The sequence below is a fragment of the Canis lupus genome, chromosome 18, assembly GCF_003254725.2.
Source record: "Canis lupus dingo isolate Sandy chromosome 18, ASM325472v2, whole genome shotgun sequence".
Taxonomy (NCBI): domain Eukaryota; kingdom Metazoa; phylum Chordata; class Mammalia; order Carnivora; family Canidae; genus Canis; species Canis lupus.
In genome coordinates, this window is record NC_064260.1 from 39,639,972 (window position 1) to 39,665,837 (window position 25,866).

At 38.0% G+C, this 25,866-nt stretch overlaps 4 protein-coding genes across 4 annotated transcripts; 1 reads left to right on the forward strand and 3 right to left on the reverse strand.

Annotated features, from left to right (window-relative positions):
* Positions 1–1,069: 1,069 nt before the first annotated feature.
* On the reverse strand, positions 1,070–2,028 carry LOC112663353 (olfactory receptor 8K3-like). The gene has a single exon (XM_035701852.2). It carries the CDS (start codon positions 2,018–2,020, stop codon positions 1,070–1,072), a length of 951 nt encoding a protein of 316 aa, XP_035557745.2. The 5' UTR covers positions 2,021–2,028.
* A 2,613-nt stretch (positions 2,029–4,641) lies between these two features.
* LOC112663139 (vacuolar protein sorting-associated protein 72 homolog) lies at positions 4,642–5,608 on the forward strand. The gene has a single exon (XM_049096605.1). It carries the CDS (start codon positions 4,776–4,778, stop codon positions 5,592–5,594), a length of 819 nt encoding a protein of 272 aa, XP_048952562.1. The 5' UTR covers positions 4,642–4,775; the 3' UTR covers positions 5,595–5,608.
* Positions 5,609–13,424: 7,816 nt separating this feature from the next.
* On the reverse strand, positions 13,425–14,372 carry LOC112663355 (olfactory receptor 8J2-like). The gene has a single exon (XM_049096604.1). It carries the CDS (start codon positions 14,370–14,372, stop codon positions 13,425–13,427), a length of 948 nt encoding a protein of 315 aa, XP_048952561.1.
* A 10,272-nt stretch (positions 14,373–24,644) lies between these two features.
* Positions 24,645–25,603, reverse strand: LOC112663357 (olfactory receptor 8K3-like). The gene has a single exon (XM_049096603.1). It carries the CDS (start codon positions 25,593–25,595, stop codon positions 24,645–24,647), a length of 951 nt encoding a protein of 316 aa, XP_048952560.1. The 5' UTR covers positions 25,596–25,603.
* Between the last annotated feature and the right edge of the window lie 263 nt (positions 25,604–25,866).

A 25,866-nucleotide genomic window follows, 5' to 3' on the forward strand; every position in this document is an offset into this window, starting at 1 on the left:
GATGCTGCACCACTCTGGAAAATACGCCTTTAGGCTCTTTGCCATCCCCTAGGGCAGCAACAAATCCTTCCAGTCGCCTCCTTTTGGCCAAAGCAGCCAAAGATTTAAAAGTCTTTGGTTCATAGATGGCTAGATCCACAAGTACTTTCCTGTTGAGCTCCACCTGGCACTTAATTAAATGGACAATGAATGCCGGGTACTTCAGGCCATGTTCCTGGGAGGCAGCTGTGATTCGATTAATCCAGAGGGTCCGCATATTCCTCTTCTTCAGTCTCCGTGCTTTTGTGCATTTCACAAACGCTCTGGTCACGGATCTCACCGTCAGCTTGTACTCATTAAAATTTTTCCTAGTGTAGCTTAAAATTTTAATTTTATCTGTTTTTGTTGGTAGATACAAAATAATTGATCTTTAATACGCTGACACTATATCCACTAATCCTGCAAAATTCACTTATTATTTCTAATGTTTCAATGCTGAGTCTTTTGAATTTTTAATGTACATAATTATGGCCCTCGAAGATAATCAACTTTATTTTATGCTTTTCCATGCATATACATGTTCACATATAATAATGTAACAAATTTAAAATGCCACCAACCAAAGGGGATAGAGTTGAAGTGTCATTAAGGCAGATACTGTTCATTACTCATTAATGTATGTATGCTCAGCACAAAAAACATTAAGTGCCATCTTATGTCAGTATGCAGGTATGGAGGGCACTGGTATTTAAATGGTGTTTATCCCACAAAAAATGTTTAAGAAAAGACACAAGAAAGCCTTTAAAAGATTACTTAATGGCAGATGTATTAAAACAGACTTCCCTTAAATTGTAACATAAGTACTTGGCAATGTAAGAACAGATGTCTGAACTTAGGTCTCTGGCAGTAACACTTAAGGACAAATAAAAATTGATACAGGAAGGTTGATCACTACTGGAACACCTATAGTTGAAAATAGGAAAAACATTTCTAGTTTTCCACGACTTCTACACATTACTCCTTTCTAAACCCAACAACATCAACAGTAGTCCATAACCTAATTTATTGTATGTATAGTCTATATTGAACTCTACATAGGCAGTATGTGCAAGTTTTTCCATACTCTATGCAGGGCACCTTTTACCTCTTTGTTCCTTAAGCTGTAGATCATGGGATTCAGCATAGGGATTATCAAAGTGTAAAATGCAGAGGCGATTTTATCAGTATCAAAGGAATGACTGGATTTGGGTTGCACGTACATGAAAAATAGAGTAGCATATAATACAACAACCACCGTCAGGTGAGATCCACAGGTGGAGAAGGCCTTGTGCCTGCCCTCTGCAGAGTTCATCCTAAGGATGGCCATAAGGATTAGGATGTAAGACACAAGCACTATGAGAAGGGAGGAAATCAAATTAAATGCTGAAAAGATCAGTATTATCAACTCAATGTCACGTGTGCTTGAACACAGCAAAGTTAACAAGGGAAGACTATCACAGTAAAAATGTCTAATGACATTATGTCCACAGAAGGATGACATAAAAATCTTGATGGTGGTTATCAGAGAAAGAAAGGCACTGTAGACATAAGGGATTGCTACTAGCACCCAGCACACCCTTTGTGACATAACAACGGTGTAGAGCAGAGGGTTACAGATGGCCACATAGCGGTCATAGGCCATTGCTGACAGAATGAACAGCTCACTGATGATGAACAAGATGAAGAAAGCCAGCTGGGTAGCACACCAGTTATAGGGGATGGTATTTTGATCAGCTACAAAATTTACTAACATTTTGGGTGCCACAGCTGATGAGTAGCCAAGATCAATGAAAGCCAGGTGTCTGAGGAAGAAGTACATGGGTGTTTGGAGCCTGGAGTCCACCTTGGTGAGGATGATCATGCCCAGGTTGCCCACCACTGAAACTGTGTAGATGATGAGGAAAAGCCCAAAGAAGGGAGCCTGCAGCTCAGGACGGTCGGTGATTCCCATTAGGATGAATTCTGTTAACACTGTTAGATTTTGTCTGTTCATCCAGGTCATTAAGCAAAATTGCTGTGGGAACAACCATCACAAGAGTCATTGGGATTCAGGAGACAACATCTGTGGTCATTTTAGGAGGCAAAGCCATCATGGGTAAGATAGGTCCATTTTTTTAGATGGGTTAATTTAAAATAAGACTCACTTTTGTCACTGAACCTGGAGCCAAATACAGAAGGCATTACAACCTAAGGTATACAGTAGCCTTTTTTTTTTTTTTTCTTTTTCTTTTTTGCTGCATGCTGGCTATCATTACCAAGTCAATACAGTCTCTGTGTGGTTGGTCTGTCAAGAAGGTATCATTAGAAAGTTTGGTCTTAAGTGGGAATCCTGATATTCTTTTAGACATGTTTTTTACTTAATGCCTGTAATTGGTTAAACATATAATTCTTTATAAGAAATAATAATAAAAGTTATAACCCTCCACTTCTCAACTTGCAATTTCAGTCCCAACATTCAAGTAAAACACGATTAACTCATTTAATAGACTTTGATTTACATTTCTCATTATAACTCTGCATATCTAATGGTATTCCCATTCCATTATCCGTTTGATTTATTAACTTGTGTTATCATTCCATTATGCTTTTATGAGTTGTGAATATTGTTTAATGACTTTTTCTGATGATAGACAATGATTTAGATACCCTGCAAAAGTCCCCAACATGCCCACTGTAATGCACATAAATAAATTTTCTCAATAACATTGTATCTTAATATTTAGCACTTGCCTGCGGTGTTTTCATTTTCTGATTTTTGATATGTTGCACAGAAAGTAAGGCCTGCATCTACAAGTTATTAATATATAAAAAAAGAATACTAGCTAACATTCCCACATTTGCTTTGACTTTAGCACTAGTATCTCTGAAATGATGGGTTTAATTTGGTAAGTTATATTTTCTAGCACATTTTAAGACCAGGATAAATTATCAGAATGTATTTGTTAATGTATCACCTGAAATCATCCAATAAACTGCTATTTAATTTCAAAGTAGGGGATGCTATCTCGAGTGTCTTTGAGGCTGGCAAATAACATTGCACGAACTACATGAATGAAAGACAATTTAATAGGGAACAAGGGTAAATAGATATGGCATGATTTATTTGATATACCTATCAAATATACCTACTGTTTAAATGTACATGGACAGGACTAATGATTCTCTGATCTAGATGAAGTGAACTGGACATGGCATAAAGAGAAATGGAAGACATTAACTATATTTTAATTTGAATACTACTCTTATACCTTTATTTCACCTTCCATCAAATAAACATGAAATGTTTTGTATTAACACAATTTATTAAAAAAATGTACTTTATCTATCTCTGCTTTTCCAACTTCTTTCTCCTTCAGATTGTTTTTAAAGGCAAATGTTCTAAAATTTCAAAGGAAAAAATATCATCCATATTTTTTCTACTAACTATTTCAGAGTGAAAAAATGAGAACTTCACTGTAACTCATCTTAGGTGACAAAATCATGATTTATAAAGAAAGATATAATAATGAAAAAAACCCACAATATATCCACTATATATATATAGTATATCTATATATATATACTCTCTCTCTCTCTCTCTGTATTTAAAAATGTATAAGAATTACAGGAAGTTGTCCAAACTGCATTGATCTCATGTTTGGCTTGATGGTTTTATTTTGGAAAATCTATAACTAGAATTCATCACATTGGCAGAATTAATTAGAAAAAAATATTGAGCATTTAAACATCTATTTAAGGAATTTAGGAATTAATGTCATTAGAATGGACAAAGGCAATAAAAATTAAGGATAAAAGGAATAAGCCATAATCACAGAATGTCTTATAAAAACTAGACAACCCACTCCTAAAAGGTGAAAAGTTAAAATATTTTTGGGAAAAATTGCAGAGGTCCTAAATAAATTGGTAAAAATATTATGTTCCTGGATTGCTCAACTTAGTGTTATAAAAATGTCAATTGTGCTAAAATTAATCTTATGTACATGATGCCTTTGCAATCAAAATCTCAGGAATCTGTAGAATTTAACCCTGAATTAAAAATGTATTTTAAAAATGCAAATTATAAAGAATAACATGGAAACTTTTGAAAAGACCTATGCTACCAGATATAAAACTTAGAAATCTAGAACATGCCTTCTGAATGTCTCTTTTTTTTTTTTTTTTTTTGATGCAAACACACGAGGGTTTATTTACAAGCTCGAGCTTGGGTCCAAGTGCACCCGACACAGCGGAGCAGGGACTTGGACCCCGAGACTAAGAGGCGTAGCAGCTTTATAGGGGCCAGTGGCCAATGGGATCGTAACACACATAGAAAGTTGCACAGTCATGTCGGTCCGCACGCAGGTGCCCGATTGAATTACCCTTATCCTATAGTATCCATTTGAGCTGGCCTATTACTTTGGTCAGAATTGGCGCGCAGTTTTGGCGGGCACAAAGCAGGGTTACTTTGTTATGAGCCGATTTCCGATTAGGGTGGGCCCAGCGGCTTGACTAGGGTGGGGCAGCGCCTTAAGCAATAAGCAGGTCATGTGGGGGTCATACGGGAGGTGGCAGGTGTAGCACATAATGGAATCAGTCCTGCTCTGCTTGTCCAGGGGTAGGGGATTTTTGTAAAATTTCCTGCGTCCCACACTTGCAGCTCACGCACCCGGGCCACCCTCACCAGGTGGACTCAGCGTGCACACCTTGTGGTGCTGGATCTCTCACACCAGCGTGTGGAGGGCACGCTCCTCGCCCTAGTGAGTAGGGGTTGGGTGAGCATGGGGCTCGGCCTGAAGGCCAGGCTGCACAGGGGACCGAGGAACCGCAGCCCCATCCTCACCCTGACTCCCACACACAGGCAGCCCCAGGGCTCCCCCCAGTGGACAGCCGGCTCCTCAGGATCTCCCCCCAGGGCGGCCCCGAGGTCTGGCTCCCTGCTGGAGAGGCATCGCGGAGAAGAGAAGCACACACGTGCGTATGAGAAGCTGCCACTAGAACTACAGGACGATGGCTCCGACAGCAGAAGTCCATGCGTCAATCTACAGCTGAGCATACACGACAGACATTCCTTCGGGTACAAGAGAGGCAGGGCCAGTCACAGTCGGCAAAAGGGGCCCCATTGTGAGCGGCCTCTGACCCAGCAAGAGCTGCTCAGAGAGGCCAAGATCACAGAAGAGCTCAACTTACGTTCACTGGAGACATACGAGAGGCTCGAGGCTGACAAAAAGAAGCAGGTGCACAAGAAGAGGAAGTGCCCTGGGCCCATAATCACCTATCATTCGGTTACAGTGCCCCTTGTTGGGGAGCCAGGCCCTAAAGAAGAGAATGTGGATGTGGAAGGGCTGGATCCTACTCCCACAGCTTCTGCACTGACTCCCCATGCCGGCACTGGACCGGTTGTCTCTCCACCTCGCTGCTTGCATACTTTCATCATTTTTAGTGATGATGCAACATTTGAGGAATGGTTTTCCCCAAGGCCGGCCCCCAAAGGTCCCTGTTCGGGAGGTCTGCCCCGTGACCCATCGCCCAGCCCTGTACCGGGACCCTGTCACAGACATCCCCTACACCACTGCTCGAGCCTTCAAGATCATCCGTGAGGCCTACAAGAAGTACATCACTGGGATCCCTGGGTGGCGCAGCGGTTTGGCGCCTGCCTTTGGCCCAGGGCGCGGTCCTGGAGACCCGGGATCGAATCCCACATCGGGCTCCCGGTGCATGGAGCCTGCTTCTCCCTCTGCCTGTGTCTCTGCCTCTCTCTCTCTCTCTCTGTGACTATCATAAACAAATAATAAAAATTAAAAAAAAAAAAAAAAGAAGTACATCACTGCCCACGGACTGCCTCCCACTGCCTCGGCCCTGGGCCCTGGCCCACCACCTCCCGAGCCTCTCCCTGGTTCTGGGCCACGAGCCTTGTGCCAGAAAATTGTCATCAAATAAGGAGATGTTTAATCCCTAGAAACCTCTTTCCTGCCCTGACTTGGGGCTCTTCATGTTTCCCCTTCTCTCCCTGCTTCTCCCCTTTGTCAGCTCTGAGCTTTGCCCAGCCCTTTTCTATTTCTTTCCCCCCAGTTCCTACTGGTTTTGTGTTTTTTAGTCTAATAAAAGAGAAAGATCTCAAAAAAAAATTGCTTTATTGAGGCAATATGGCATACACCAGTGGAACAGAATAGAGACCTCAGGAAAAGACCCATGAATGTATAGAACTGTAGTGTTTGGATAGAAGTGGCATGCTAGGACAGGCATGCAAAAATGGGCTAGTCAATGTATCTGGAAAAAGTGATTATGCATATAGAGGATAATGAAATTGGATGTTTATTTGATCCATATAAAAATCAGCCCTAGGCTGGTCAAGGAATTAATGTCACAGAAAATATTAAACTTTTTTTTTTTTTAGAGAGAGAGCCTGCATACATAGGGGGGTGGTGGGGGCAGAGAGAGAGAGAGAGAGAGAGAGAGAGAGAGAATCTTAAGCAGACTGTACACCCAGTGCAGACTCTGAGATGGGGCTCAATTTCATGACCCGGAGATCATGACTTGAGCTGAAGTTGGAGGCTTAACCAACTGAGCCACCCAGTTGCCTCTAAACTTTTATAACTATAAGACTAGAACCTCTGGTTGCTCTTAAATAAACAGAAATTTCAAAAAAAAATAGAATAGAAATTCAATATTAGTTAGGCAGATGAAACTACTTCACAAAATTTGCTCTACCCCAAAATCTATTCAAATTAACAAATATTTACAACAAAGCAATTACAAACATCCATTAGCAGCAACCAAACAAATGACAGACCCTAATATCTTAAGCTACAAAAATTATACCCAAAGAAAAGACTATTCCTCAGAAGTTTATACGATTTGGTAAACCTCTTCATACCAACATCCATTTTATTGTGATTTTACAAATGCCTGAAGTTCTTCTGAAACTCACTTAGTGAATATTTATGTGGCCTTCCTATAAACAGTCCTACCCAAGCACTGCCTGGAAAGAAAAGGAAGTTGAGTATCAAACCTCTTATCAGATGGAAGCAGAAGCTCAGAGCTGTTCCAGGACCTGGAGGATGGACATGGAGCCCAACGATGTCCTCTTATGCAAATGAAAACAACCAATATCAATGGAATATTCTGTAACATTTTCATAATAGCCTCAACTGAGGTAAATGGGTTGGTCAAACTGAAAACATTGCAATCTCATTAAAAAGGAAGGAAGGAAAGAGGGAGGGAAGGAGAGAGGAAGATTCTAAGTTGAGCTTGGAAAAATGTTTAGTCCCCTTCGGGAAGTTTTTGTCTAGAATACCAGTATAAATGGAGAAATAATAGCAAATAGAAATGAAGTCCCTTATCACTTTCAAATAACATACTAATACTGGTAAACATATATCATTAATCCAAAAAACCTAGTTATGAAAAGAGATGATTAATATATATGATGTAATGTACAGAGTCTGGCTGTATCTGTGACTGTGCTCGTATCTGTCATTTAAATGGAAGACAGGCATCAAAAACCATCACTCTAGTTAACTTAGTAGTCAATATAATCAGTGCCATCTATTCACCTTAAATGAAGACTGTCTTTTTTGTACTCCCGTGTGATTACTAGCATGGCTGCTGTCAGAAGAATTTATGAGCATCTCCTCTCCTTGAGACACTCCCCTGGGAACTTGAATGCATAATTCTTGGTTATTCCCAAAGCATGTGAGAGCAGGAAATGATGCCATGGGTCTTTGCTAATTATTCAGAGTAACTTTGATTTCCCTATTGAGGAAATGTTTTTGAAGAATTTATTTTTTTTTATTTATTTAGAAAGAGAGAGAAGGAGCAAAGAGGGGGAGAGGAGAGGGAGAGGGAGAAGCAGACTTCCCTATGAACAGGGGGCCCCATGAAAGGTTCCATCCCAGGACCTTGCGATCACAACTTGAGCCAAAGGCAGACACTTAACCAACTGAACACCCAAGCGCCCATTTTTATTTTGTTTTTTGTTTTAAGATTTCATTTATTTATTTATTTATGAGAGACACAGAGACACAGGCAGAGACCCAGGCAGAGGGAGAAGCAGGCTCCATGCAGGGAGCCCGATGTGGGACTTGATACTGGATCTCCAGGATCAGGCCCTGGGCTGAAGGTAGCGCTAAGGCGCTGAGCCACCTGGGCTGCCCCATGTTTTTTATATATAAAAATTCACCTGCTTCCCTTGGTTGTTATTTTTATTGTATTCACTTGACTATCTAGATTTGAATAGTTTTCCTCAGACATATGCTTTAATCATCTATAAATTACATAAACTTTCAGCATTTCCCACAATGGCTTCTTCCATGTTTCACATCTGAAGATAAAGACAAAACTATTTATATATGACCTATAGTATGTTAAAAGTTTAGAAGGAATAAAAATTATGAATATATGTGTGAAGTTATTTATGTTTGGTTTTGTAACCTAAGGGACTAAACTTGGTTAATGACACATGATTCTACATCCCGTGTGCATTCTCATCCTAATTCCTATCCCTGCATCAGTTTTCTTTCCCTATATCGGTATCTCCTCCACAAAAGTTGATATATGTTCTTAAAAAGAAATTCAAATTCATGGGATGTCTAAGTGGTTCAATTAGTTAAGTGTCTGACTTTAGTTTTAGCTCAGGTCACGATCTCAGGGTCCTGAGATCGAGCCTTGCATTGGGCTCTGTGCTCAATGTGAAGTCTGCTTCTCCCTCTCCCGCTGCCCCTCCTCCTCACACACACTCTCTCTCTCTCAAACTCAACATTAATTAAACAAATCTTTTTTAGAAAAGAAATGCAGCTTTATAAATGTATATTTTAAAGAGCACACACAGGTTATATAGCTTATTTTGATACTTCAAGCTTATCATTCAGCTATGTTTTTGAATTTTATTCATTTTCTACATATACACTAATATTTTACTGGCCTCTGTTTAATGAAATGGCCACAATCTGATTCTACCCCATTTACTATCGATTTGCTCTAATACTAAGATGCAGTTAGTTATCAACTTTCGACTTCTACATGTATGACCACGATGAACAATTTTGTGTGTGTGGTCCCCCACTGACCCATAAAGGAACATGTCTGAAATATCTCCTGAGGCTCTGTTTTGGGATAAAGAGAGCATATTTAATTTACTTAAATAAGGATGGATCTATTCCAAGATTTATTTTTATTCATATACACTCCACCATCAGTACACAGCATTTCATACTGTGGACATTGAACTTATTAATATGTACCACTTGAACAAATGGTAAAGTTTGCAGCAAATAATTCAATCAGATTTAACTTTATAGAGCTCAAATTGTTTTGCTTGATTTAATACATTATTTTTTAAAAAGAACCCAAATATTTGTTAAGATTTGAAATGGAAAAGTGCACTATAATCCATGTCAACAGCAAAGTTCAGAAATTATAACCGAGACACATACACATTAATTTTAATATAATGTTACCATTTGAATGCCTATCACAATGCTAATGCTGATAAAGTAGTTGTTAAAATGACAAAAACACACCTCATAGAGACAGGGGATGTCAACCTCCAAATCATGTTTCTTCCTCTGGGCACCTGGCTGGTTGACTTCTCATCCTCCTGGCAGGTGTGCAGAAGTAGCTGAACTGCAGCCTGACTCATCTGTAGTGACACAGCCCATCCTATGTGCAGTCATTCTTCACCCCTGCTGTGCACTGATCCTAAGAAACCCCTCCAGTTCCCAAAGCATGAAATGCAGATAGAATGCTGAAAAATTGTGAGAGAGGAACTAAACAGAGAGAGAAGTGATTACAGTATGAGATGCTATAGCTGTATAAGGAAGTGTTAGTTTGCACCTATATTGACTATTCGTTGATCTCAAGGCAATATTTTAAGCATTCATATTTTATCATGGAAGTTTTTACTTATATATTTCATAAGACTTTTAAATTGATATAACAGAATCTTCTGAGTCCATGTCTTATATTAATCACTTTATGATTGTGTAGATATTAATAATCTTTATCATTCAGTAATCTATTATTTTTTTGAAATACAAATTTTAGTGTTTTTAAAAATCATAACTTACTTCTTGTGATGACTATAGCTCAAATTATTTTGTGGCTTGATATTAAGAAGTAGATATTTTGATATTTACATTTTAAGTTAACCCAAAGTCACGGACATTTTGTGAGATGAGGTAAGAGTTTGTTATCAAAGTTGTTTTGCCATAAGAAGTCCCCAACCTAGATCATGGTTGTTGCTTGTGAAAGTACCTTTATGGGATATCTGAGGGGCTCAGTGGTTGAGTGTCTGCCTTTGACTCAGGGTGTGATCCTAGTTTGGGGATCAAGTCCTACATCCAACTCCCTGTGAAGAGCCTGCTTCTCCCTATGCCTATGTCCTCTGCCTCTCTTTGTGTCTCTCATAAATAAATAAATAAATATATTTTTTTAAAAAAGTACCTTTTATATTGAAAGAGTCAAACCAATTCTGGACAGGTGCATAAAAAGAGAGTAGCAATTAGTGGCATAATTTATGGAAAGGTCTTAAGCTTTACAAGTAATAGTTCTGTTTAATACAAGGAAAAATATACTACAGACTTTAAATGAGACACAGATAGAAAAGGAGGGAGAGAGAGAATGAGTAGGAGAAGGAACCAGTATTAGGTTAAGAACCAATATATATGAGGGATATAAGAAGGATAATGGAGAATTATTCTGTGGTATAGTAGTTAAGTTTCTCTAAGTATGAGGAGACATGACCTATCACAGAAATCTCTATATTGTCTCCTGTTACCATATCTGCAGTAATTTCTACTTCGTTTTTGAATTGTTTCTTTGAAAGGAATTTTTTCTTTCCATGGAGATGGCTTGTGGAAATAGCCATTTTGAAAACAGAGATGATAGATGTGACTCATGACTTGGAGATATCTGGTGAAGCCTTATGGAAATGCAGGGAGATGGCATTAGCAGCTCAAACCAAACTTATCTAGACCTTAAGGGACAAGAAAATCTCCATTGGAAGCCTTACCATTCCTCTGTTTAACTTTTTTAAAAGAATGTATTTATTTACTTATTTATTTGAGAAAGAGAGAGAGAGAGATTGCATGCATGAACCAGGGGAGGGACAGACAGAGAGGGAGAGACTCTCAAGCTGACTTCATGCTGAGCACTGAGTCTGCATCAGCAGGACTCCATCACAGGACCCTGGGCTGAAATCAAGAGTCCGAAGTATAACCGATTGAGTCACCCAGATGCCCCCCTTAATTTAAATTTTGAATTAAAACAAAATCAGGATTATGTGAATTTCTGTTATCTTTTAGATTATTGATATAGTGGAAAACATTTAATACTAGACATATTTCTTGGGACATAAATAAAATATTGGAACTTATGATCATGGTGCTTTGAAACAAAATGAGCTGCTGTGAAAATAGTCCTTCAGTAAGTTTTTGGGTCAAAATTTATGAGATGGATTTACTATTCTGAATTTGAGAAACATGGATGGTTTTTCTTATTTTTGTGGTCTTGAAAGAATTCAGTGAGTGCCACCCAAGGTTTACACACTTGGAATGCTTTCTGCATAGAACATCCCTATATACGGAGCAGGGTCAAAACTACCATTTCTTTGGCAGCTGCAGGAAGGGCTCTCTGATGCTGTTTGAAGTGTGTCCTAACTCTCACAGGTGCTGTCAGACCTTGTTTGGGACTATGTCTTGCATCTTCCCTCTCCCCTCATCACTAGGAGGATTTTGTTGTCACTGTCTGGACACAAATGCCATGGAACCTGCAGAGCAATTAGGTAGGGGTAAGCTGGAAATACAGGTGACTTAGCATCTCGCAGGATGTGAGCTTTGACCAATTGGAGATCAATGTTGCCACATAAATTATTTTCCCTACCTTACTTTAAAGAAAAGTGGTACTGGGCTGATGTGCCTGCCTGGTTGGTTGAATGTGTGGATTCGTCATTTCTGATAAATGTGTACATGTGATATGTGAGTGTGTGTGTGCGCATGTGTGCTTATATTTTGGAACCTTTGAACTGAATGCTTTTGGCTAATCATTCAAAGAGAACTTTTTGTATAGTTTGTTTAGTAGCTAACTTATTATTAAAAGGGTAAAAAGTGTAAGCTTTTGAGAGACTATCCATTGAGTACTAGTGAATGAGGCATGCAAGATTTTAGGTTGCCCAGTTTCATAAAATATATACATATAGATATTTGAATCAGAAAATGGGTCCCTTATCCTACCAAAGATGTCCAGAACCGAGAATCTGGTACCTTTCATGGAAAAAGATTTTCAGATGTGATTAAGGTAAGGAACTCCAGATGGGGAGTGTCTCCTGGATTATATAGGCAAGACCAATGTAATCCCAAGAAGTAAAGGGAAGTGAGAAAGTAAGAGTCAGAGGAGATGTGGCAGTGCAAGTAGAGGTCAGAGTTATGGGATCACTGTTTGGAAGGGGATGCCAAGTAAGGGATGAGGGCTGCCTCTACAAACTGGAAGAGGAAAAGAAACAGATTCTTCCATGGCAGTCCAAGAAGGAACACAGCCTGCTGACATCTTGATTTTAGCCTAATGAGACTTATTTTGAACTTCTGACCTCCAGAACCGTGAATGATAAGTTTCTGTGTTTCACGTTACTGAGTCAGTGGCAATTTGTTATCATAGCACTGGGAAACTAATACAGGCGAAAATATAATTATTTTTACAAAATACATATATTTAAACCAAGTTAAAAGGTGGAAAACACTACCATTTTTATTCTTGACTTTAATCCATTTAATAAAATACATAGGATTGGTAGAAGTACAAATGTGAGTTTAGCCTTGTTGCTCCAATTCTGTTCACTGAACTATACTTAAAAAAAATGGATTTGTGCTAAGAAATGTGTTTTCCCAATTGCACATATGTAGGCTGGTGTAGACAAATACAGCCCATAAGGAAAATCAGACAGGAAAACAAAATAAATGATCTATATTATACACTTTTATATTTATAAAGAATAAAACTTAAAAATCTTAAAGGCTAATGCTACCAAGATATTGTCAAATTTATCTGTGGAGACCAAGAATCTCCACCATACAGTGTGACTCTTCTGTTTTCAACAAGCTATTTTGCTTATTTACAACTAATTATGGAATTAGCTAATGAAACTGAGTGCCACAGTTCCTGTATTTACATTATTTCTGACTTACCTGAAAAGATCATAAATCTAATTTATTTCCAGGCATTGCCTTACCTCGAATGCCATGCCCCATACCACTTAGTAGATATTATATTTAGTAGTATTTTGCCTGCACAGAATGACCAGGTTACAATAGCAAGCGTTAAGATTTTCTCATTGAAATCCATTGCATACTTAAATATTTATACCTCTGCATTTAACAGAGATTAGTTTTTCAGGAGCAAATAAAACTCTTAAATGAAGACAATTGTAATTTTTAAATTTACATTAATTTGAAAGACTGGCAAGGGCTCTTTAGGAATCTCTTGAATGCATCCTTCACATCCTTGTTCCTTAGGCTGTAAATGAGGGGATTCAGCATTGGTATCACGAGAGTGTAGAAGACAGAGGCCATTTTATCAGTATCTAATGAGTGGTTGGTCCTTGGTTGCAAATACATAAAGAGAATGGTCCCATAGAACACAGTGACAGCCATCATGTGGGAGGCACAGGTGGAAAAGGCTTTTCTTCGGCCCTCTGAGGAACGTATCCTCAAAATGGCAAGGACAATGTGGAAGTAGGAGGTTAGAACAATAATCATGGAGAAAAACAAATTGGTCCCAGCAGAGGTAAACACCGCTGTTTCTGGAATGTAGGTATCAGAACAGGACAATGCCAACAAAGGGACAGTATCACAGTAAAAATGGTTGATGACATTGGAAGAGCAGTATGACACAGAGAACACACAGCAGGAGACGGTCAGTGCTGTGGTCAGACTGTAGAGGTATGTGAGGGACACCAGCAGAAGGCAGATCTGCGGAGATACCACCACCATGTAGAGCAGGGGGTTGCAAATAGCCACGTAGCGGTCGTAGGCCATTGCAGCCAGCATGAAAATCTCCCCCACGATAAAAACTAAGAAGCCACCCAGCTGGGCTGCACATCCATAGTAGGATATGGTTTTCTTTGAAGCCAAGAAGTTGACCAGCATCTTAGGGGCAATGACAGTAGAATCGCCAAGATTGATGATAGCCAAGTGCCTGAGGAAGAAGTACATGGGCGTTTGAAGCTGCGAGTCAACACTGGTGAGGGTGATGATGCCCAGGTTCCCTGCCACGGTGAGCCCATAGATCACCAGGAAAACAAAGAAGAGTGGCATCTGGAGGTCCGGGCGGTCTGAGACTCCCCTGAGAATGAACTCAGTCAGGTGGGTCAGGTTCCCTGAGGCCATTTAATTTGTTCTTCTCATCTTTTAATGGAGAAAATGGAAGGAGGTTAATAGATGGTCAAGTTAATTTTTTTCTGGTTCATGCTGGATAGTAGACTGTTTCTTTTAAATGGGACAATTTTTGTTCACATGTGGAAGTGTCAGAATTTAATTGTATTTCTCACAATCTTTTGCAAAATTCAGAAATAGAAACTTTCTAGAGACCAATTTTAGGTTGTTAGAACTGTTGTGCCAAGCTCTTCATTTTTCAACTGTTTTAGATATAATCTATATAACTTGAGTATCTATTAATCTATTATATTACATGTAGTGGTGTTTATTTACACACTAGCATACTAATTATACTATACATGAATACGTATTTACATATGTACCCGTCTCTGTGTCTGCTTCCAGTGATAAGATAGCTGTGTAACAGAAGTTGATGAGCCAGAGGGACTTCCAGTATCTTTGCCTTTTCCTTGGCTGCCTCTGGCTTTTCCTTTAGCCCATACCTTGTCATCATCCTGGGGAATTTTGTATTTCTGTGGGAAAGATACTTTGAGTATGCTGGATTTTTCCTTGTCAGTTTTGCCACACCTCAATAACCTTCTGATTCAGCTGCCCACCACCAGACCACACCTCAGTAATCTTCCTTCTCAGTGTTATTCAGAAACGGATTTATTTAAAGGAAGACAATTCTTTAGCCAAATACACTACTCCTTTCTGTCACTCTGCTATCTGCTCAGATGCTTTTCTATTATCATGGTCTGGCAGTCCTCTCTCTTTTTCCATCTTCCCATACCCTTTCCTTTAAATTCTTCAAAACCTGTTTTGAAGTTTTAAAAAGTATTACTTTTTAAAGTAATAAAGTTTGATTTACTCAAGTGTGATTACTTTGTTTTCCTTGTACAGAGAAATGAATATAGAAAAGTGCTAACATTATCCATTATGTGCTGTACTCTATGCCCAGAATAATGCAGGTTATTTCAAAATAATAATGTCGTTATTTTCCAGAGTGTCCTAGAAGACATATGGAATTATTTCTATGTCTGATAGGACAGTTGAGGCTCAATGAGATTAAATCATGGAAACAATCTGTGTGCAACATTGTTTAATGTTATGGTTTTATGGTTTTGCTTAATATGTTTTGTTTGCTTGTCTGATTTGAATACATAAATCTCCTTCTACGTGGAGTTCATAGCCAGGATGAGTACTAAGTGAAATTATTGGGTTTACCTACCTGTCCCAGAGATCTGTTGAGTCTCACTGCAAAGGTTCTGCAGGAGGCACGCCAAAGAGGTTTACAAGTGTCTGATGTCCCTGAAGGCCCACACACTGAAATAAGCTTCTTTACGGATTAAGTCCCTACACAGGAAAACAGGAATTCCCAGAGAAAACTTCTGATTCCCCAGGGAAAGAAGCCAACTATTGAAGTCTCCACACAATTACACTCGCAGAGTGAAAATGTCAAGAGAGCCTAGGGATGTGCTTAGATGATTCTACTGAGTATCAATCATGTGCAATGATTCCAACCTCTGTGTGTTTGTTTCTTTTGAATTGTCCTCCTGTAATGGTTGAGAGGTGTGGCTGCTGGCCCTGGAGTGGAGAAAATCCAACTCTTAGAAAGCACACGATTCTGGCCCCAATGTTCCATTTTAATATGAATACTGGGAATAGAACTGAAAGCAAAGCTTCTATTCTCATGTCAAAAACAAGCCCTAATGTACCTGTCATGAAATACAGATGACATACACCATAAATTCAAAATGTGCATGGTTTTAAGAAAACTAAAAGTCAGTTATTTTAGAGCCTTTTAGAAGGCACCCATCATATGCCTGGTCCTATTGCTGTTTTTTAATTAAGATTGTGTGATTGAAAATATATTTTTCATATAATCTTGTGATCTTTCCTCATGCATGTATAAATCTTGTAATTAAATATTGATAACAATTTTATTTTACTTGTGTGGTATTTTCTAGTCTGTAAACTTTATAAGAGTAAAGGATATATCTAAATAGTTTTCCTAAAAAATAAAATTAAAAAAAATTAATAAATAGTTTTCCTTTGTAGTAATAACTTCTGAAATACTCAGGAAAGAGTAGGCGTTCAAAAATATTTGCTGAAAAAAATATTTGCTGACTCTCTGTAGGAATGAATGATGGAGTTAAGAACAAGTGAGTATAATATCTATCTTTAAATTTTGAAATAAAATATGAGTTTAGTCTTCAGCTCTATCATTTATCTTTACTATGGTTTTGATGAAGAAGTATTGACCACTTATTCTCTAGAATATTCACTACTTTAGAGCAGGACGCACTGTTCCTTCTCATCTTGGTGTTCCTAATATCAAACTAGGGTGTGGCACATTCTGGACTTTATGTTTTGAAGTAACAAAGTGTGGGTCATAAAGAGGAAATACTAAGATTTTTATACACCTTATGTTACCCGTGAAAATGAATTGAAATCCTTGAGGTCCTTTCGAGATCCCAAGATTCCACAGGAAGTTTGTATTGTTGCTTCCTCTGTAATATCATTTGTAGATTGTCTGTATGTGGCTAAAGTTCACTTGTACCCTGTTCAATCAACAGGACTTTATTCCCTGATGAGCTCTGCTAACTTCCCCATCTATTTAGCATTCCAACAATAAATTTAAAAAAATAGAAGTACTACTTTTACAGTTTCCATTCTCATTGATGCTTTATATAAGAGTTTGATCTCTCATTTAAAGCTTATTGTTTATTGCACAGGACGTATTGTCCATTTCTGAGGTTGTGAGTATGACACAAAATAAACTTACTTTGATTAAGCATATAAATTCTAAGACACAACAGTACCATCCCAGATGACAAAACTACACTTTTCAAAGTATTTGTAAGAAACACACACATGTCACCTACATATACATACACACACAAGATATGTGCAGGAAATGATATTACAGACACTGTAATATTTCCATGCTCTACCTGAAAGAATAGTTCTCTCTTACATAATTCATTATTTTAAATTTGTAAATTAATTATACATAAGCTGAATATGCATTAATCCATTTCCCCCATTCCCTCTACCTCATGTAGTTAATAGTTATATATGACCTTTTTGGTTTTTCCAAATCTATTGATTTTTATTGTGATAAGAAACATATCATGAGATCGATACCCTTGACCAATATTTAAGTATATAATACAGTAATGATGATTATAGCACAATATTTTATAACAAATCTCTACAACTCAATCATCTTGCAGAAGTGAAGCTTCCTACCAATTGAATACAATTGACTTTAATGGACACATTAGCCAGCTTTGTTTTATTTTGTTTTTTTAGAAAGAAGGGTAAGAGAGAGATGGAAAGAAATATTTATTCCCCCCCCCATGATTATTTATTTATTTATTTATTTATTTACTCATGAGAGACACAGACAGAGGCAACATAGGCAGAGGGAGAAGCAGGATCCTGCAGCGAGCACAAAACAGGACTCAATCCCAGAACCCCGGGATCACAACCTGAGCCAAGGCAGACACTCAAACACTGAGCTACCCAGGTGTCCCACAGTCCCACATTAGCCACATTAGCCATTTGATTGACTTTCACCATAGAATGCCTTTTTCTTGTAAATTTGAATCTCCTTTTTACCCTTTCATCCTTCTATTAATCCTGGTCTGATCCCATCTCATTATCTGTTTTGGCACATTTAAATCTTATCTACACTGTGCCATTCATATGCAGGTTTTTACTGGTTACCTATTTATGAATTTACCTCAATAAATGACATAATTTTGCAGGTATTTAAATTAATGTATATTATATGCCAAATGTCTCTTTCTGCAAGTTGACTTAGAAATAGGACAGGTACAGATGCCTGGGAGGCTCAGCGGTTGAGCATCTGCCTTTGGCTCGGCGCATGGTCCCAGGGTCCTGACATTGAGTCTCACATTGGGCTCCCTACAGGGAACCAGCTTCTCCCTCTGCCTATGTCTCTGCCTCTCTCTGTGTCTGTCATGAATAAATAAATAAAATCTTTAAAAAAAAAAAAAGTAGGACAGATGTAGAAGTCAATCTCTAAATATTTACTGAATTCATCTAGTTTTGCTTTTCCTTTGAAGGAATACATAACAAAGTTTAATGCTGATAGGAACCACATGTTATGATCAATTAAGAGAAGATATTGCATAAATTCTCCCACATCCTTTGTTCTGAATATTTGACATTTTGTTCTTCAAGCTATGGATCAAGGGATTCAGTGTGGGTATTAGAAGGGTCAAAATAGGGACACCACTTTCAATATCAAAGGAATGACTGGACTTGGGTTGCACATACATAAATATCAAAGTCCCATAGGACACTGTGGCCACTCTCAGGTGAGACCCATAGGTGGGAAAAGCCTTGTGTCTACCCTCTGGTGAGTTCAACCTATGATGGCTAGCAGGATCACCAGGTAAGACACAGAACTATGAGAAGGAGAAAAAATCCAATTAAAAACTGAGAAAATAAAAAAATCATCAATTCAATTTTATGCATATTTGAGCAGAGCAAAGATAACAAGGGGAGACTGTCATAGTCTAAATGACTGATGATATTGTGGCCACAGAAGCATATGTATTTCTTTTGTCTGCCTTTGTCAGGTGATGTGTTGTTATAGGTAGTTCTAGATTGCTCATTCTCATGTCTGTGGACAGATCCATTTTATGAATACATCACAAATTAGTTATTCATTGTGCTCTGATAAAATGTTAGAATTGGTCTCATTTGTAGTTTTATGACTAGGGATATAAATATTCCATTTCATCTGATTTTGGTGAGCATGAAGCTTACTTTTTCACATCGTTGGGCTATAAAAAATTAAATTTGGATTTTTGTAATGTATTCATGAAAGAGAATTATTTAGACATTATAAAAAATATTGCCCTGATACACAGATACATTTCCTGAAAATGGTAGTTAAAAACAGCTACTCCCACAGCCTTCATATCCACACTACTATTTAATCGAGATCAGTTTAATCTTGGATGTATTTCTATTTGGGTATATCCTTCATACTGAAATTTTTGAGTAGTAAGATATACATATCATCATTAATAAATACTACCTGATGAGTTTGCAGTGTTTATATTGATGTGCATTCCTATTAGAAGTGCAAATACTTATGGTTGCTTAATATCCTTGTCTACATTCAGTATTTTCCATCATTTTCTTTCTTGCCTGTGAAAATGTGCATGGCATCATTGTGGTTTTAGTTTGTATTATTCTAATGTGGAATGAAGTTGAAAGCCTTATATTTCTTTAATGGCAATTTAGATATTTTCTTTGAAATATGATTGTTAATAACATCATTTGTCACCTTTGTATTATATTTCATATAAATTCTTTATGGATTTGTAAGAGGTACATTTATGTTTGGAATATGAGTCCCTTCTCAGCTCTTTGTCTGATTCTGTAGGTATGATAAAAGTATCCTCTTCCACTATGAGAGTTTATTTTTATCATAATTAATTTTTTAAGATTTTATTTATTTATTCATGATAGAGAGAGAGGCTGAGGCATAGGCAGAAGGAGAAGCAGGTTTCAAGTGGGGAGCCTGATGTGGGACTCGATCCCAGGGCCCTTAGGGTCACAAGCTGAGCCAAAGGGAGATTTTCAACCACTGAGCCACCCAGGTACCCTTCACATTATTAATTTTAGCCAACAGAATTTCTTAAGATAGTTCAATTGATCATTTTAAATCTTAGATAGCTATTGGTTTTTGTATTCTGTTTAAAATGATGTACGTGTTTAATATCACAAATATGTCCCACTATGTTTCCTTTTAAACGCTGTTTGCATTTCACAGTTAGATCTTTAATCCAAGTAGAAGTGAGTCTGCATAGGGTCTGGTTACAAGTCCAGATTCTTTTCCTCTCTCCCCCAAATGAATATACAAATTACCTAATAGCATCTATTGAAAAGGATCATTCTTTCTCATTTAGAAAACAGTGATGAATCTATCATAAGTTAGGTCACAATCTATGCATGGATCTGTTTCTAATGTCACTCTTGTATTCCATTGATCAATTAGTCTGATTTCTGGAAAAGACTTTCTTTCTTTCTTTTATTGGAGTATAGTTGACACACAATGTCACATTCATTTCAGAAATCCAACACAGTTAATGAACATGTTTATACATTCTATTGTACTCACTGCAAGGGTGGCTACCACCTGTCACCATGCCGTGCTATTACAATACTATTGACTGTATTTCCTATGCTGTACCTTATGCCCCATAACTTACTCATTCCATAACTGGAAGTTTGTGTCTTCCCCTCCCCCTTCCCATTTATCTCATACCCATTTATCCCTGCCCTCTGGCAAGTATCAGTTTGTTGTTGGTATTTATGGGTCTGTTTCTGCTTTTTGTTGGTTTATTTGTTTTGTTTTTAGATTTCTTAAGTGAATTCAAAATGTATTTCTATTTGTCTGATTTGTTTCTCTCAGTATAATACCCTCTATGTCCATCCGTGTCATCACAAATGGCAAGATCTCATCCTTTCTTTTTAAAAACTTTTGTATATTCTTTTATTGGAGTTCGATTTGCCAACATATACTATAGCACCCAGTGCTTATCCTATCAAGTGCCCCCCTTAGTGCCTGTCACCCAGTCACCCCATCCCCCTGCTCAACTCCTCTTTCACTATCCCTTGTTCATTTCCCAGAGTTAGGAGTCTCTCATGTTTTGCCACCCTCTCTGATTTTTCCCACTCAATTTCAGTCCTTTCTGCTGATCCATTTCACTATTTTTTTTATATTCCCTGTATGAGTGAAACACAAAAGCATAAGATACCTATGAATAAACCTAACCAAAGAGATAAAGGATCTATCCCCTAAACACTACAGAACACTTATGAAAGGAATTGAGGAAGACACAAAGAAGTGGAAAAATATTCCATGCTCATGGATTGGGAGAATTAATATTGTGAAAATGTCAATGTTACCCAGGACAATTTACACGTTCAATGCAATCCCTATCAAAATACCACGGACTTTCTTCAGAGAGTTGGAACAAATCATATTAAGATTTGTGTGGAGTCAGAAAAGACCCCAAATAGCCAGGGAAATATTAAAAAGAAAACCATAGCTGAGGGCATCACAGTGCCAGATTTCAAGTTGTACTACAAAGCTTTGATCATCAAGACAGTGTGGCACTGGCACAAAAACAGACACATAGATCAATGGAACAGAATAAAGAATCCAGAAATGGGCCCTCAACTCTATGGTCAACTAATATTCCACAAAGCAGGAAAGACTATGCACTGGAAAAAGTCTCTTCAATAAATGCTGCCATGTGGACAGCCACATGCAGAAGAATGAAACTAGACCATTCTCTTACACTATACACAAAGATAAACTCAAAATGGATGAAAGATCTAAATGTGAGACAAGATTCCTTCAAAATCCTAGAGGAGAGCAAGGCAACACCCTTTATGAACTTGGCCACAGCAACTTCTTGCAAGATACATCTATGAAGGCAAGGGAAACAAAAGCAAAAATGAATTATAGGGACTTCATCAAGATAAAAAGTTTCTGCACAGCAAAATAGTCAACAAAACTTAAAGACAACCTACAGAATGGGAGAAGATATTTGCAAATGACCTATCAGATAAAGGGCTAGTATCCAAGGTCTATAAAGAACTTCTTAAACTCAACAGCAAAGAAACAAACAATCCAATCATGCAACGGGCAAAAGACATGAACAGAAATTTCACCAAAGAAGACCTACGCATGGCCAACAATCCCATGAGAAAATGCTCTGAATCACAGGCCATCAGAGAAATACAAATCAAAGCCACAATGAGATACCACCTCACACCAGTGAGAATGGGGAAAATTAACAAAACAGGAAACAACAAATGTTGGAGAGGATGTGGAGACAGGGGAACCCTCTCGCACTGTTGGTGGGAATGTGAACTGGTACCACCACTCTGGAAAACTGTGTGGAGGTTCCTCAAAGAGTTAAAAATAGAACTGCCTTATGACCCAGCAATTGCACTGCCGGGGATTTACCACAAAGATACAGATGCAGTGAAAGACCGAGACACCTGCACTCCAATATTTATAGCAGCAATGTCCACAGTAGTGAAACTGTGGAAGTAGCCTCAGTTTCCATTGAAAGATGAATGGATAAAGAAGATGTGTAGATAGATGATAGATAGATAGATAGATAGATAGATAGATAGATAGATAGATAGAAGAATATATATATATAATAGAATATATTATATATAATATATATATATAATAGAATATTACTCAGTCATTAGATCTCTTCCTTTTATACAACCGAATAGTATCCCATTCTATACATATTCCACATATTCTTTTTTTAAAGATTTTATTTATTTATTCATAAGAAACACAGAGAGGAGAGAGAGAGAGAGAGGCAGAGACACAGGCAGAGGGAGAAGCAGGCTCCATGCAGGGAACCTGACTTGGGCCTCCATCCAGTGTCTCCAGGATCACACCGTGGGCTGAAGGCAGAGCTAAACCACTGAGCTACCTGGGCTGCCCTCCACATCTTATTTACACAATCATCTATCAAAGGCTATTTGGGTTCCTTCTGTATCATGGATACTGTAAATAATATTGCAATGGACATAAGAATGTACATATCCTTTCAAATTAGCATCTTTATGTTCTTTGGCTAAATACACAGAATGAAATTACTCGATCATATGGTATTTCTATTTTTAAATTTTAGAGGAACATCTATATTACTCCTTAGGGACTATGACAACTAGGAAAATGTTTCTTAATTACTAAACCTTTGATACAGGTAATGAGGGCAGCAGGGGTGGCTCAGCAGTTTAGCGCCACCTTCAGCCCAGGGCATGATCCTGGAGACCCTGGATGGAGTCCCCACATTGGGTTCCCTGCATGGAGCCTGCTTCTCCTTATGCCTGTGTCTCTCTCTCTCTCTCTCTCTCTCTGTGTCTCTCATGAATAAATAAATAAAAATCTTTAAGAAAAAGAAAAGAAATAGGTAAAGAAATCTGGTAGTGGAACTCCTGCCACTTTATTTTCTTTCTTCTAGACTATCTTTATATTTTAGGCATTTTGCCTTTCTGAGTAAATTTTAGAGTCAGCTCCATCATTCTAAAAGAAAGAAGAAAAGACAAAGAAGGAATGAAGAAATGAAGGAAGAATTAAAAAATTAAAATAGTTCAAAAAATAATTTTAAAACCTAATCTAGTTTTACAAAAGACATTCATAACTTTTTTGGGAATACCTCTATGTTCTTTCTTCTTCTAAGATAGTCTAGATCCTTTGCATTTACACATGATTTTTAAAATCAACCTGAGTATCCAAAATACTGTTGGATTTTGAATGTCACTGTATTAAATGCATTGAATAATTTAGGGGAAACTAACCACATGACATTTATTCATCCAAACAATGTTATGGTATATGTAACATTATGTCTTCCTTAATAATTCAAGGTTTTGTAGTTTCCAGCAGGAAAATAATGCCAATCCTTCACTAAAATTTTTCTAAGGTATTATACAGTTTTATTTCAATTAAATTTTTAGTTTAAAATTATATTTTTATTTTTATTTTGCTAAGTTGTAGTAAAAAAAACAAAAACATAAAAACCTCAGATGTCTTAAATGCTGACCTTATATGCACCAATCTAGCAAAACTCAGGTATTATTTCTAATGTTTCAGAAATAAGCAATTTTGAATTGTTGCTGTACACATTTATGCTACCTAAAATAATCACATTTTTATTTCTGCTTTCCTAAGCATACACAGGTTCACATATCAACACGTAACAGACTGAGATGCAACCCACCACAATGGGATAAAGTTAAAGTGTTAGTTCTTAAGGCAGACATTGTTGATTATTCATTGATGTGCATATTCCTTACACAAAGAACATTAAGTTCCATCTTCTCTGTGCCATATGCCAGTATGGTGGGCATATTTATTTCATATCTAATAAAAGACATAAAACAACTATGAAAAAGAGATTATCACGGTGTTATGTATTTAAAAGAAAACAAACAGAGCAAACCAAAACTTGCCTTCAGTTGCAAAATAAGTACTTGGTACTGTGGAAACAGTGGTCTGGACTTGTCTTAGCACTTAAACCAAAGCTGGCATGAGAAGAATGATCACTACTGGAATACCTATGAGTTGAAAACAGGAAAAGCATTTCTAGCTTTCCACGACTTCTACACATTACTCCTTTCTAAGGCCAATGACATGTCCTAAACAGAAGTCTGTACCTATTTTATTACAGGTAGTGCCTATATTGAACTCTACATAGGTGGTTTATGCAGGTTTTTCCATATTCTATGCAGGGCATCTTTTACCTCTTTGTTCCTTAGGCTGTAGATCATGGGATTCAGCATAGGGATTATCAAAGTGTAAAATATAGAGGCAATTTTATCAGTATCAAAGGAATGACTGGATTTGGGCTGCACGTACATGAAGAAGAGAGTGACATACAATACAACAACCACCGTCAGGTGGGATCCACAGGTGGAGAAGGCCTTGTGCCTGCCCTCTGTGGAGTTCATCCTCAGGATGGCCATAAGGATGAGGATGTAGGACACAAGCACTATGAGAAGGGAGGAAATCAAATTAAATGCTGAAAAGATCAGTATTATCAACTCAATGTCACGTGTGCTTGAACACAGCAAAGTTAACAAAGGAAGATTGTCACAGTAAAAATGTCTAATGACATTATGTCCACAGAAGGATGCCATAAAAATCTTGATGGTGATTATCAGAGAGAGAGAGGAACTGTAGACATAAGGGATTGCTACTAGCACCCAGCACGCCCTTTGTGACATAACAATGGTGTAGAGTAGAGGGTTACAGATGGCCACATAGCGGTCATAGGCCATTGCTGACAGAATGAACAGCTCACTGATGATGAACAAGATGAAGAAAGCCAGCTGGGTAGCGCACCAGTTATAGGGGATTGTATTTTGATCAGCTACAAAATTTACTAACATTTTGGGTGCCACAGCTGATGAGTAGCCAAGATCAATGAAAGCCAGGTGTCTGAGGAAGAAGTACATGGGTGTTTGGAGCCTGGAGTCCACCTTGGTGAGGATGATCATGCCCAGGTTGCCCACCACTGAAACTGTGTAGATGATGAGGAAAAGCCCAAAGAAGAGAGCCTGCAGCTCAGGATGGTCGGTGATTCCCATTAGGATGAATTCTGTTAACACTGTTAGATTTTGTCTGTTCATCCAGGTCATTAAGCGAAATTGCTGTGGGAACAACCATCACAAGAGTCATTGGGTATCAGGAGACAACATCTGTGGATCAGATTGGTCCAATTTTTTAGATGGGTTGATTTAAATAAGACTCACCTCCATCACTGAACCTGGCACCAAAAATAAGAGGTGTTGGCAGCGGCGGTGCCTGTGGAGATGCCCGGAGACTGCAAGATTTCCCAGAATTACCTCTTTCAGCTTGCTAAAGAAGAAGTAGGAGAGAGAGCTTAGTTTTAAGGTTGTCCAGTGGACT

What these genes read in the sequence shown, in the direction of transcription:
- LOC112663139 (XM_049096605.1), top strand. Translation starts at nt 4,776, where the DNA reads ATGGGGCTCGGCCTGAAGGCCAGGCTGCACAGGGGACCGAGGAACCGC.
- LOC112663355 (XM_049096604.1), bottom strand. Translation starts at nt 14,372, where the DNA reads ATGGCCTCAGGGAACCTGACCCACCTGACTGAGTTCATTCTCAGGGGA.
- LOC112663357 (XM_049096603.1), bottom strand. Translation starts at nt 25,595, where the DNA reads ATGACCTGGATGAACAGACAAAATCTAACAGTGTTAACAGAATTCATC.
- LOC112663353 (XM_035701852.2), bottom strand. Translation starts at nt 2,020, where the DNA reads ATGACCTGGATGAACAGACAAAATCTAACAGTGTTAACAGAATTCATC.